General features: G+C 37.9%; 1 protein-coding gene across 2 annotated transcripts in view; it reads right to left on the reverse strand.

Annotated features, from left to right (window-relative positions):
- The window catches only part of MYO6 (myosin VI), a 157,653-nt gene that overhangs the window by 9,680 nt on the left and 135,607 nt on the right, over window positions 1–12,366 (reverse strand). For both annotated transcript variants that reach the window (XM_060752937.2, XM_060752936.2), the window contains exons 29-30: window positions 4,980–5,083; window positions 1,071–1,202 (exon numbers count right to left, since the gene is read on the reverse strand). In XM_060752937.2, the coding sequence (XP_060608920.2) occupies window positions 1,071–1,202; window positions 4,980–5,083 (236 nt within the window). The remainder of the gene's footprint in view (window positions 1–1,070; window positions 1,203–4,979; window positions 5,084–12,366) is intronic.

The following is a 12,366-nucleotide window of genomic DNA, read 5'->3' on the forward strand; positions in this document are numbered from 1 at the left end:
TGAACTTTTAATGGGTCTCTAGCATAGTTTCCATAAATTTATTAACTAAACATCTCCAATCTGCCAGACTACCTAGAAGGCATTACAAGTTTAAGATCTGAGAACAACAACCGTTGCTAAGAATAGGAATATTTGTGATTAAGTGGTTTTGAGTCAACATATGCTTCAGGACAAAACTCACAAGTTTTAGATTAAAACTCGAAATGGAAAGCATAGCCAGTATCTATTCCTTTGTAATAAAAATGATCAAATTTAATCAAGTCCTTGGAATAGTTATCTATGTTCAGAATGTTTGACTAGTGGCAAGTTGCTTCTGCCAAGCCAAGCAGAAATTTTATTTCTGCTGATAATTAAAGCAGAACTCTTTGTAAAACAGAAACACTCTGCCAATGTATTGTCGAAGGCTTTCATAGCTGGAATCACTGGGTTGTTGTAGGTTTTTTGGGCTATATGGCCATGTTCTAGAAGCATTCTCTCCTGATGTTTCGCCTGTATCTATGGCAGGCATCCTCAGAGGTTGTGAGGATGCCTGCCACAGATACAGGCAAAACATCAGGAGAGAATGCTTCTAGAACATTGCCGTATAGCCTGAAAAACCTACAACAACCCCCTCTCCCAATGATTTGACTTGCACATCCACTATGTTTAGAGCTCACAAAACAAACTGATGATTGATTTAACTTTTCCATTCTCATTACAGGGTATAGAACGTTTTTGGCCAAAGAATACATCCAGCTTCTGCTTGTTGGATGCAGGGGGGACATATTGAACATACTCACACAAATGCAATCCTGAAAGAGAGAAGAGTGTGCATCCGTGGCACATAGTATTTCAGTTTCCCAAAGTATCTAATGCTATTTGTTCTGCAGGCAAAATTCAACAATGTGCCTGACTTTCTGCTTGTAACACATTTTCAAATAGTCTATCAGAGAACCTATTCCAAGGGTTTTGGCATGATACATACATGCTTTCCCAGGAGTACTGCTGCCGAAATACTTTTGAGCACCTTCAGATGTCTGCTATGCCCTTAACTTTATCTGCATTTTCAGAAACAAAGCATTTGCTCTCACCATAGTCAGTCACTGATTTAGGAGCACGCTGTTCTGTTTCTGCATTGCGCTTCTTATTCTTGGATTTCCAAGCATGGTAAACCTTTAGCCGCCTGTGAAACTCTTCTCTGCAAGCTGCCAGCAGTTCAATATCTGTTTCAAAGACACACAGCAGGAGGAGTGGCATAAGTGGAGGGGGGAGGAGGAGGAGATAAAAACAATTTGTGAGTTCTCTTGAAATGAAGTCATACATAAAATGAAAAAAATTACAATAGTGAAGGATCACTTCGAAGATATATTTTATTAAACACAAAAACACTAAGAAACCCATGCAATTTAACTTACAAACACAATGCCTGTCTATCTTTTTATCTATCTGATAGAGTTTTGAGTCCAACCTTCAAGAGCTTAAACACACTAGCATTCAGAAGTGTCTGCAGAACTGAGTGGCAGGTTAAGATGTTCCAACCCCAGAAACTAACACATCTAGGACTTCATCACACTAGAGCATCTATCCACTTTAAATTCAGGATCTATCTGGCCCCAGGATCTATCTGGCTGAGCAGTATAAAGCCCCTCCCTAAACTACAAACCCCATAATTCCGCAGGAGGCAGCAACTAGATTTAAAGTGGAGTCTTTGTGGACAACAAGTTAAACATGAGCCAACAATGTGATGCTGCGGCAAAAAAACCAATGGGATTTTGGCCTGCATCAATAGGAATATAGTGGCTATACTTCCCCTCTATTCCGCCTTGGTTAGACCACACCTGGAATACTGTGTCCAATTCTGGGCACCACAATTGAAGAGAGATATTGACAAGCTGGAATGTGTCCAGAGAAGAGCAACTAAAATAACCAAGGGTCTGGAGAACAAGCCCTATGAGGAGCAGCTTAAATAGCTGGGCATGTTTAGCCTGAAGAAGAGAAGGCTGAGAGGAGACATGATGGCAATGTATAAATATGTAAGGGGAAGTCATAGGGAGGAGGGAGCAAGCTTGTTTTCTGCTGCCCTGGAGAACAATGGCTTCAAACTACAAGAAAGGAGATTCCATCTGAACATTAGGAAGAACTTCCTGACTGTGAGAGCTGTTCAGCAGTGGAACTCTCTACCCCAGAGTGTGATAGCCTCCTTCTTTGGAGGCTTTTAAACAAAGGCTGGATGGCCATCTGTTGGGAGTGCTTTGAATGCAAATTCCCTGCTTCTTAGCAGGGGGTTGGACTGGGTGGCCCATAATTCTATGATTCTAAGATTCTAAGTGGAGAGATGCTCTAGTGTGATGAGGTCCCCAGATAGCCTCCTAATGAATGTTGGAGATTTTCCTGATGCTTCAAGGAAGCAATTCTGTTGAAGCTATGGTTGAACTTCAGAGTGAGGAAATTATAAGGATGGCAGACACAATAGCAGTCTTCTTCCATGGAGCATAGATAAATAAGATATTTATTTTGCTAGGGAACTGGTGGTGATGAAACTATTGAGGCGATAATTAGTATGATAACAGCAAAAACACTGAGCTAGAACATAGACTAGAACTCAAAGGGCTACTCTGTAGTTGTAAGTGTAGCAATAAAAGAAAAATTGGAAAGGGCGATAACACATTCTTCTCTTCCGGCATTGCACCTGCTCAGCTGTCCAAAGGAGCAGTCTTGTGTGCTGAGATGCCTATTATATTTTAGTCCATAAAAAAGAGTGCAGACTTAGCCTGCTGTGAGCAATTTACACAGCACTCTACAGAGAAAATTCAGCTTGTATGCTTTCTGATACAGTCCTGGTGGATGTATCTTTGAACCTTGCTTCTCCACAATAATGGATACTTTTCAATTTGTATAGCCTGAGCTGGTTGGAAGCAATACTTTAAAAACTGAAGTCTATCATGTGGGCGCTGGATTTTTGCCCTTCTTAGCTTATAAAAGTGGCCAGGGGATTCGCAAACTGGCTATAACGAATGGTAGGTGCCTCTCTACTACAAAAGATGATTCCATCCTGCCTAAAAGCAGCAATTGTAAAATCATTGCCTTAAAAAGTCAGTTGCTATTATTTTATTCTCAGGAAAGATTCTGGAGTATGTGCTTGGTTGATCAGATCCAGGGTTTCCCAGAGGGGACAGATTATCTACTTCCCTTTCAATACAACTTCATGCTAGATATAGAAGAAATATTGCTTTGGGTGCCTGGGGAACAAACTGCATCAGGGAGTAGATTAGGGGAGTGCATCCCTCGTGGTTTTGCAGGACTTTTCGACAACCTTTGATACCATAATCATTGTATTGTTCTGAGCTGCCTCTTAGGGGTGGAAATTGGAGTCATTGCTGTGAAATGTTTTTGTTCCTTCATGGAAGAATGGGTTCAGAAGATAGTGCTGGGAAATTCCTGTTCAACTCTTTGGCCAATGGCTCTTGACTCTCTGTCTTACTCCCGCACCCATATACTATTTAGTACAGTATTATATGTTCCCTGACTTCATAAGGATATGTGAAACAACAAATAATGAACTCTATTGAAAAGAATGACATTTGGGCGACAAAATACCACAGAGTTGTGCTGGAGGATCTAGAAAATGTCTGGAGAGATCACATTTTGCCAGACATTGATAAATGAAACTGCAGGTATTGGTCCCATGGTTTTATTATATTTACATGAAATCAATAGGAGATATTGTCAGGAGACTGTGGGTTCGGTACCACCATATGCTGATAACTCCCAAATTAGGACCATAGCATGAGAAAGGAGGCTTTAGGACAAGGCCCAGTCAAAATGTGCCCTGTTGTTCCCCCCATCCACCCAGTGCACACACACTGCTGTCGAACAAATAAAAGTGTAAGTATATAAATGCCTATCTTGAAATTAGTAGCAGAACAAATGGTTGCCTTAGTATATGCATTACAGGCAGTACCTGGGCTATGAACAAGGTAGCTTCTGTAGGTTTGTTCTTAAGTTGATTATGAATGTAAGTCAGCAAAAAATATTTTAAAGGTTTTTTAGTTTTGGATAGCTTAGGGAAGGATTAATAGCTCTATATTATGTTTGTTTTGCTATCTGTGCCCCTGTTCCGAAGATCCACTTTTTGCCTCACTTTCTGTCCCTGTCACAATTCGATTTTGAAACTGTTGAATTGTTGTGGAAATAAGGAGTGCTGATAAAGCTTCAGTGGAGACACCTTTTCCCATGATAACTCATATAATCAAGAATTTTAAATTTGCACAAATTTGTTCTGTGTATTTTAATATGTATTTTGTAGAAATATGTTTAATACATGTATTTTATAAAATGTTTTAGATTATTATATGTTTTAGCAATGTTGTAACCCACCTCGAGCCATGAGGAGAGGTGGGTAAGAATTATTATTATTATTATTATTATTATTATTATTGGAGTGAATTTTCCTTCTTATAGTTCCTCTCACTTCCTGTTGTTTCACCCCATTCTAAACTATAAGTCAGATGTAAGTCGGATGTTTGTAATTCAGGGACGGCCTGTACACATAATAGAGCTCTTCCCATTTGTTCTACACACAACTATCAGCAGCACTTGTAGGAATTTGGAGTCTCATTTTGAATGTCATGTTGTTGTTTAACTAGCCATTAAAAATTATGCTGGCTTTCATAGCTGGGCTATTGTTCAGTGTTTGCTGGTTTTGCTTGTATTTTTCCAGGAGGAAGCAGTTGTTGGAATATTCAGTGAAGCTTTGATTGTTTATAATTCCTTTTCTCTTGACCTATGAACCTGTCCAAAAGAGCATTGTAAGGTAGTTATTTCTCTACAAGTGCTGACTAAGGAGCACTTAAAGAATAAATGATCCACTTTTATTAGATTTGTATCGGAGACTTAATTACAGAGAGAAGAATTTTCAGAATCCTGTCCAAGAAAATGAATCAAAAGTGCTACTACTATATGATCTAATTCTTCTCACCCTGAAGGGAACAGTTACTTACCACAAGAGGTATTGATTGTGTCACGTAGCTCGGCATATTTCCACTTGCTAAGGTCATGTTTTTTAGTGCCAGCGGCAGCTTTGGTGGCTTGAACTGAAGGTCCCCTATAAATGTTCATTAAAAGTTATAGTAACAGGAAAGACAGCACCAAGTGAAGTCAGCAAATTAGAAGACAAAAGGTTCTAAAAACAAAAGTAGATAGGCACACCACCATAAGGCAGACACCAAAGAAATAGAGAGAAATGGACATAATGGTACAGCTCTAAAAAAAAAAAAAGGCAGATAAAAGTATTTCTTGAATCAAGAGTGACATTTGTGAGCTCCTGAATGAAGGATGCTGAAGATATTTTAGACACCGCAGATATTTTGGACTTCCGCTCGCAGAGGTCAAAACCAGCATGCTCAATAAAAATAAGGAGTGCGCCCAAAACAACGGGAGTGGAAAGTGCTCCTTGTGCTTGCATTAACGAAAACTGACTGGAAACACTTTTGACAGAGCTGTGTTTTTGTTTCTTCAAATCAGATTGAATGTATCCAAAGACATTGTGATGGCAACGTATTACACATTCTTGTCAAAGAATAAAACAATGCTCTTTCACCTCTAGTCGACAGCTTGAAGCACAGCAAACACAGATCTGCTTTGGCAATCCAACATATTTTCATGTCACATCAATGTTTGTTTCAGTTTTAGTACTCAGGCATGAAAACTGGAATACACTCTGTCAGGATATGCACATTTAATGGTGTGTTGCTTTAAATCAGAGGTTCTTAACCTGTGGGCCACGGACCACCAGTGGGCTTGTGAGGACAAAAATCTGGTCCACAAGCCATCTTCCTCTTTATTTATTTTATTTTATTTATTTTATTTTTGCTCTTTTTGCGCCACCTGCCACTCCTTTCCTGTCGCTGACCATGGCACATTTTCTGTATTAGAAACTAGAGCTGATGTGGTCTATCCAATGCCATTTTCTAAATCAGCACCCCAAACCGAATCTAAAGTTTACCAAAAACTGATTTGTAACGCTTTTTGTACTAAAGTTGAAGAGTAGTCCCTGGTCAAATGGTCCCTGGTCAAAAAAAGGTTGTGAACCATTGCTTTAAATGAAGGAATTGTGCTGACCCAAGGTTTCCTGGCTCCGGCGTGATTTCGAGTTTTAAAGAGAGGGGTGTACCTCATATTTTACACAAGTGCACCCTTCACAATCAACAGAATATGATCACTAAGAACAACTTCTCATGGCTCCATGAGTTTGTCAAATACAGATGTTTTGTACAGAGCATACATGAAAGATAACTACCCTTTAATGAAAAGGTATTATATAATCACTGATGAGAACTTTTAGTTTTCTGAAGAAAAAGAAAAAGGGAATACCAATCAGAAAAGGAAACCTATTTCCATCATTGTATCCCAGAATGTTCAAGGATGGCTACACATTTTCAAGGCTAAGAGTTGCAACAGAAATGAGTCACATTCCTGATGCAAATGCATCTGCCTCCATAGCCTCACTTCTAACTCCACGAAGCCCCACCGCTTTCATTATCTCATCTCCCCGGCCCCCTAAAGGCTTTCCCAACTTTTTGCTCAGCTCAAAGTTAACATTCTACTTCTCTCTATTTCCTTTTCTAATCCTTCAGGCTTTCTTTTTATTCCTACTTCCTTCTTTCTTTCTACTGTTTCTGAATATCTACCCCTTTTGACCCTGCCTAGATTAGGGAGTGAAATAAATTGAGTTAGACTTGATAGTATTGGTGGCAGCAGCATTTTCACACCTGAGATTTATTGAGCAAGAAGAGTACCGCTTATCCTGAATATCCTGAATCTTCTCAGCTTACAGTACACTTCCACAAAATATAGTGCATAGAGGGGAAATCAGAAATACGAATAGCAGGTAAAAAATAGCAACATACAAACAAGCCCCTTTTGTCAATAGGGAAATTATGAATACATTAATTGCACTGTGCAAATAATTGCATTAATTGGGAACAACAGTGGTGTGTGTATGAATTTCAGTGCTAGAATTAAAAACGAGGGTTTGTAACCCAATATCCAAGGAGAAGGGAAGAAAATGCAGTAGGACTGGGCAAAACAGAGGCAGGGATTTTCACATTCTTAGCCAATGTTCCGTAATGTCTGCAGTTCTGGAACCTAGAGCCATTTATGAAGCAGTTCCCAACCCTAACCCAATATCCACCCATATCTTATAGTATTTCCTTCCCAAGTGCCATCATTGAGTGTAAACTCTACAATGTAGAGCTTTAAACTTTGCTTTTAAAAACAAACAATAGAATTTATAAATTAAGGTAAAGGTAAAAGTTATCCCAACATTAAGTCCAGTCATGTCTGACTCTGGGGTGTGGTGCTCATCTCCATTTCTAAGCCGAAGAGCCGGCATCATCCGTAGACACCTCCAAGGTCACGTGGCCGGCATGACTGCATGGAGCGTAATTACCTTCCCGCCAGAGTGGTACCTATTGATCTACTCACATTGGCATGTTTTTGAACTGCTAGGTTGGCAGAAGCTGGGCTGACAGTGGGAGCCCATGCCGCTCCCCGGATTCGAACATGCGACCTTTCAGTCAACAAGTTCAGCAGCTCAGTGCTTTAACCCACTGCGCCACCAGGGGCTCCTATTTATAAATTAACTGACAATTAAATATTTAATCACAGCATGTTTTGGTTCAAAGAACTGGATAATTTTACTCCTTTTTTCCAATGTATATTTCCCAGTTCTGTTGTGAGAAGGAGAGAAACGGCAACTGCAAAAGCATGCCTTGCCAAGGGCCTCATTGTTCAATTGCTCTGAACAGCATATGGCTCCAGAGGAATGATCCACTGCACAGTAAAAGCAGCAAAGTCATTCCATCACAAAATTTAAAAAGGATCACAAGGTCATTGTTCAAGCAGGAGGGCAGCATGTGGAAAGTTTGTGTTAGCTAAGCATTGTGAGAAAGAAAATATGGTGATAAGAACTACTATTTAAAAGAAAATCTAGTTGAAGTATCACTTCACTGCTCAATAATAATAATAATAATAATAATAATAATAATAATAATAATAATACTTTATTTATACTTTGCCCTATCTCTCTGAAGGGACTCGGGGCGGATTCCAATAACAAAAAGTCAAATATTCAATGCCTACAATACTCCTCTTAGCATTCCTTCTCGACTCACTATCCACTTCCAGGACCCACTTGATAGAACCTCCCAAATGAAAAAGAATATTAAAAATGGAAGAGAAAGTGACTTTATAAACAAAAACATTTTAAAAGGTAACTGGGGACAGGTTACATCTTGTTTAAAACTAAAGTCACTATTTTGAGAGAGCATATCATAATATTTTCCTGCAGCTATAATGTACAGTTCCCCATACAGATAGAAGGTATTGCAACTTTCTTTTTTTGAAAAAGGCACATTCTACTTGAATCATCAACACCATTTAAAAATCTCTTTTTCCCAAACTTCAATTTGTTTTTTCTTCACAAATACGATTATTGGTAAAAGAACTGTTTTAATCTGTTATAAGTGGTATCTAATATAATATTCAACTCTTCCTTTTTTTAAAAAGAACTACTCCTGGTTAGAACATTGTTAGTACTAGACAAAATTAATTGAAAGCATTATCTAGTGAATAGAATAAAGCTAGCAATATTGATCCAACTATCTTTGCCAACAGGAAATCAATTTTCAATACTAAAATATAAACATTGGATTTTACTCTTTGCAGTTAATGCAATCTCAAATGTGGCATGCTGAAAATCAATAGCCTTTTTATTGCAGCCATTACATTAGACCATGCCACAAAGGTACAGTTGACAGGACAAATGTATTCCCCAATCACTATTTAACCAACTTGAAATTCAAATAAATTTTTAGTCTTTATTGCCCTTATAACTAGAAAGAGCAAGTGAATGTAATCTCTCATGAAAGGGCACAATGAAATGTAGAGGTTAATTTTCAAATGGCTGGCACAGTACCTGTTAAATTCTAATGGGAGCTTGTTAAATCTAATTTCCTCACTATAATGGCTAAGCTTCTTGAACAATTAATGTGACAAATCCTGAGGATTTTCCTTATTTAGCTGTACTACCAGTCAACCTAAGTATCCCTCAGATCAACAGAAGTAAGCACAAAAGGAGTAAAAGGGCAAAAGGAGTAATCTTTAGGAATAGTAATCCAATTGTATAGGCTACATTTCATATGAGGTTTCCACTAAGATCACAATCTTATTTTTTGAAAATATGTCTTTAAAGGTACAAAGTGCCTAATCAAAACAAAGACTACTGGCCTTTTTGTTTAGAGAGCAAGAAATTCAGGGAGAAGTCCAAGAGCAATACTACCTTTTAGGTTGTACATAGTATATAATATATACAGTATATACTCACGTATAAGTCTACAAATGTTAGTAAAATAATCAACCTCAAAAAACTGGGCTGACTTATCCCAAGTTCAATGTGAGTCTTATCAAAACAACATTCCCTCTCTGAGTAGAGGGGTGAAAGGCAAGCACTTAGTCCAGTGCAGTAGTTCTTAACCTCTGGGTCCCCAGATGTTTTGGCCTTCAACTCACAGAAATCCTAAAAGCTGGTAAACTGGCTGAGATTTCTGGGAGTTGTAGGCCAAAACACCTGGGGACCCACAGGTTGAGAAACACTGGTCCAGTGTTTCTCTAACTGTGATACTCTTGGTGTTTTGGACTTCAGCTCCCAGAAATCACAGCAGGCTTACCAGATGTTAGTAATTATGGGAGCTGAAGTCCAAAACATCTGGAGGAGCACAGTTTGAAAAACTCTGGCTTAGTCCATCCCAGGGGCACCTAAAAAAAGTACTGACTCCCTCTATTCGCTCTTCCATGATGCTGCTTCTGGCCTTTTTTAATGTCTGGAAAGAAATGGTGGCAGTTGCAGCGACCAGAAGCAGATGGGTCCTTGAGGTGACACTTGTGCTTCCCTCTCTCCATGGAATGACCCTTTGCTTATCCAGGAATCACATCAAAATCCATCATTTTGGCCCTAAAACTTGCCCTTGACTTATACCTGAGTATATACAGTATATGACTAAAATAAAATGTGTGAAAGCAACTGGTGAATACGCTGAAGTATCTTAACTGCTGCTCTCCAAAATAACAAACCTGCTCCCCATCAATTTTTTCTTCATTCCCCAAATTTCTAGTATTACACAGTTAATATATGAGTTCAAGATGCGAAAGATTGTCCATTTCTCATTCATTATTGCACTACAAATCTGTGGACAGAACAGATTCTCCCCAACAGCTATGTTCCTTGGTATTGTGCTATTCAAGAAAATTGTATCTAAAGCCCCAACCTCCCCAGTATCACCTACAGGCAAAAGGAACAGTTGGCAATTTGTTGAACCCTAGTCATAAAGTGAAATTTAAGTCTTGCCTTTGTATTTCATGAAGAAATAATTCTAATGGGCTGGGTGGATGAAGGATTTAAGTATTAAGAATTATGTTTACACCACATATAAATAACTTAACATCAGTTATTCCCTCATTTGGCAATATTCTTTTTAAAACAATCAGAAGGCTATGTTTTACTTTAGCTTCAGGCTACAAGGGTACATCTGTTCTGGTTGTCAAAATAACAGTTTTTAATTAGCTGCTCAAAAGAACCCTTCAAGTTCCTAGAAAGGCATACTAAACACCAACATTACTGAATATACGGTATCTGTCTATCAGCCTTCCAGCTAATAGTAGTTAAAAGATGCTGTCAACAAAGCAAGCCTCCAATTTCATTATTATTTAAGACAGATCTGTGAGGATTTAAAATTTAACTAATTTTCAATTGCTACATACATAAATGTAATATCCAAAAGACAGCTATGGAGTCTTCCTCTCAAAATGTATGATACCCAAAGCCACCTTAATTCTTACTTTTGGGGAGAAAGTGAAACGTGAGGAATAACATTTAATAATAATAACCATCATAATGACAGCATAAAGTACGGAGGTTTATTTAATTGGGAGAGGGGGAAATCTATTGAAATAATTTAAATTCATAATCTTGTAGAACTTTACTGGAAATTAACAACTCTTCATGCAACTAATATAAAAATATGAAATTATTAGAAAAAGAAATAATCTAGTTGCAAATTGGTATTATATTGATGCAATGATTGAATCTTGATTAGAAATTATTTATTCATGTTCTGAAAACATTCCAAATGAATTGAATTGCCTTTTAATTTAGCTCATGATTCTTTCATGTGGTGATTAAATTGATTTACTTTTGGCTTCTTGTTACACCCACCTAGACAAAAGTTCTGTCATTTCTGTAGCCATTTGCTCCCTATAAAAGAAGCGAGTGCATATGAGAAGGGGTAACATGGTACAATATTTAAAAGGAGTCCTAATATGGTAATGTTAATAAATGCATAAAACCTCATACTGGTTCAGCAGACAGGTATCGTGCCCTAAAATGTATGCTGTATTTAATCCCGGTAAAGAAAAAATCATAATGTTTGATTGCTTGGTAGGTATCAGAATATATGCTTTGAATTAAACACCCTCCTCGTTCCAGATCCCATTCCTATGTGACATTCAGATTACAACAAATTGTACCTGCATGTAAGCAGCTTGAAAGATTGACAGTCAAATAGGATATATTGATTGCATGCTCAAATTATGTGTATTTGAGGGTAAATGTAAAGGAAAAATTAAGCTTATCATGTGAAAATTATTCTAATTTTTTAAACCCACAATTTCTATGGAATGCCCCAAAGGAAAAAAAAAGTCATACGCAGTCATTTGACAGCTTGCTCCATTGGGTCTGCAAACAGAAGACATTTACGTTAGTCTAGCCGTTTCCTAAGTAGTTTTGTACCAATCTGCAACATTGCATAAAAGAGTACTTAGTTTTATCCAGGTTTGCAGAAGTCTGGTTTCGATTTATTTACACATTATATTTCAATCCCATCATTCATCGGGAAGTTTCTTCTTCTCTTCCCATTTTATCTACTCAACATCCCATAAGATAATTCATAGTCAGAGAGCACAACCATGTGTTTTTTGCTGCTCTTAAGAATCCAGTCGAGAAAGAATAGAGAAACAAGTAAGTTACCTAAATTTTGCTTAAAAGTGCCAGCTAAATTAATTTTATATGGGTACATTAATTGGTAGCTTCTTACTAAGCTTCTGTTTTTAACTACATCTACCTGATGGCCTTCCTTTCACATGCGATTCCATTCAAAGCTTTTGGAATTATTTCATCATTCATGCTTACAATAGTCATGAACAGCCAACGTATTTTGTACACTTTGTCCAACATATAAAAAGTACAAGGAGAGAATCAAAATGCTGAATAACTGCCAGACCTTTTTAAAGTATGGCCTAATGAGCTAAGTACTTTCAAACAATTCCCAAGAG

This window comes from Anolis sagrei, chromosome 1, assembly GCF_037176765.1.
Source record: "Anolis sagrei isolate rAnoSag1 chromosome 1, rAnoSag1.mat, whole genome shotgun sequence".
Lineage (NCBI taxonomy): Eukaryota > Metazoa > Chordata > Lepidosauria > Squamata > Dactyloidae > Anolis > Anolis sagrei.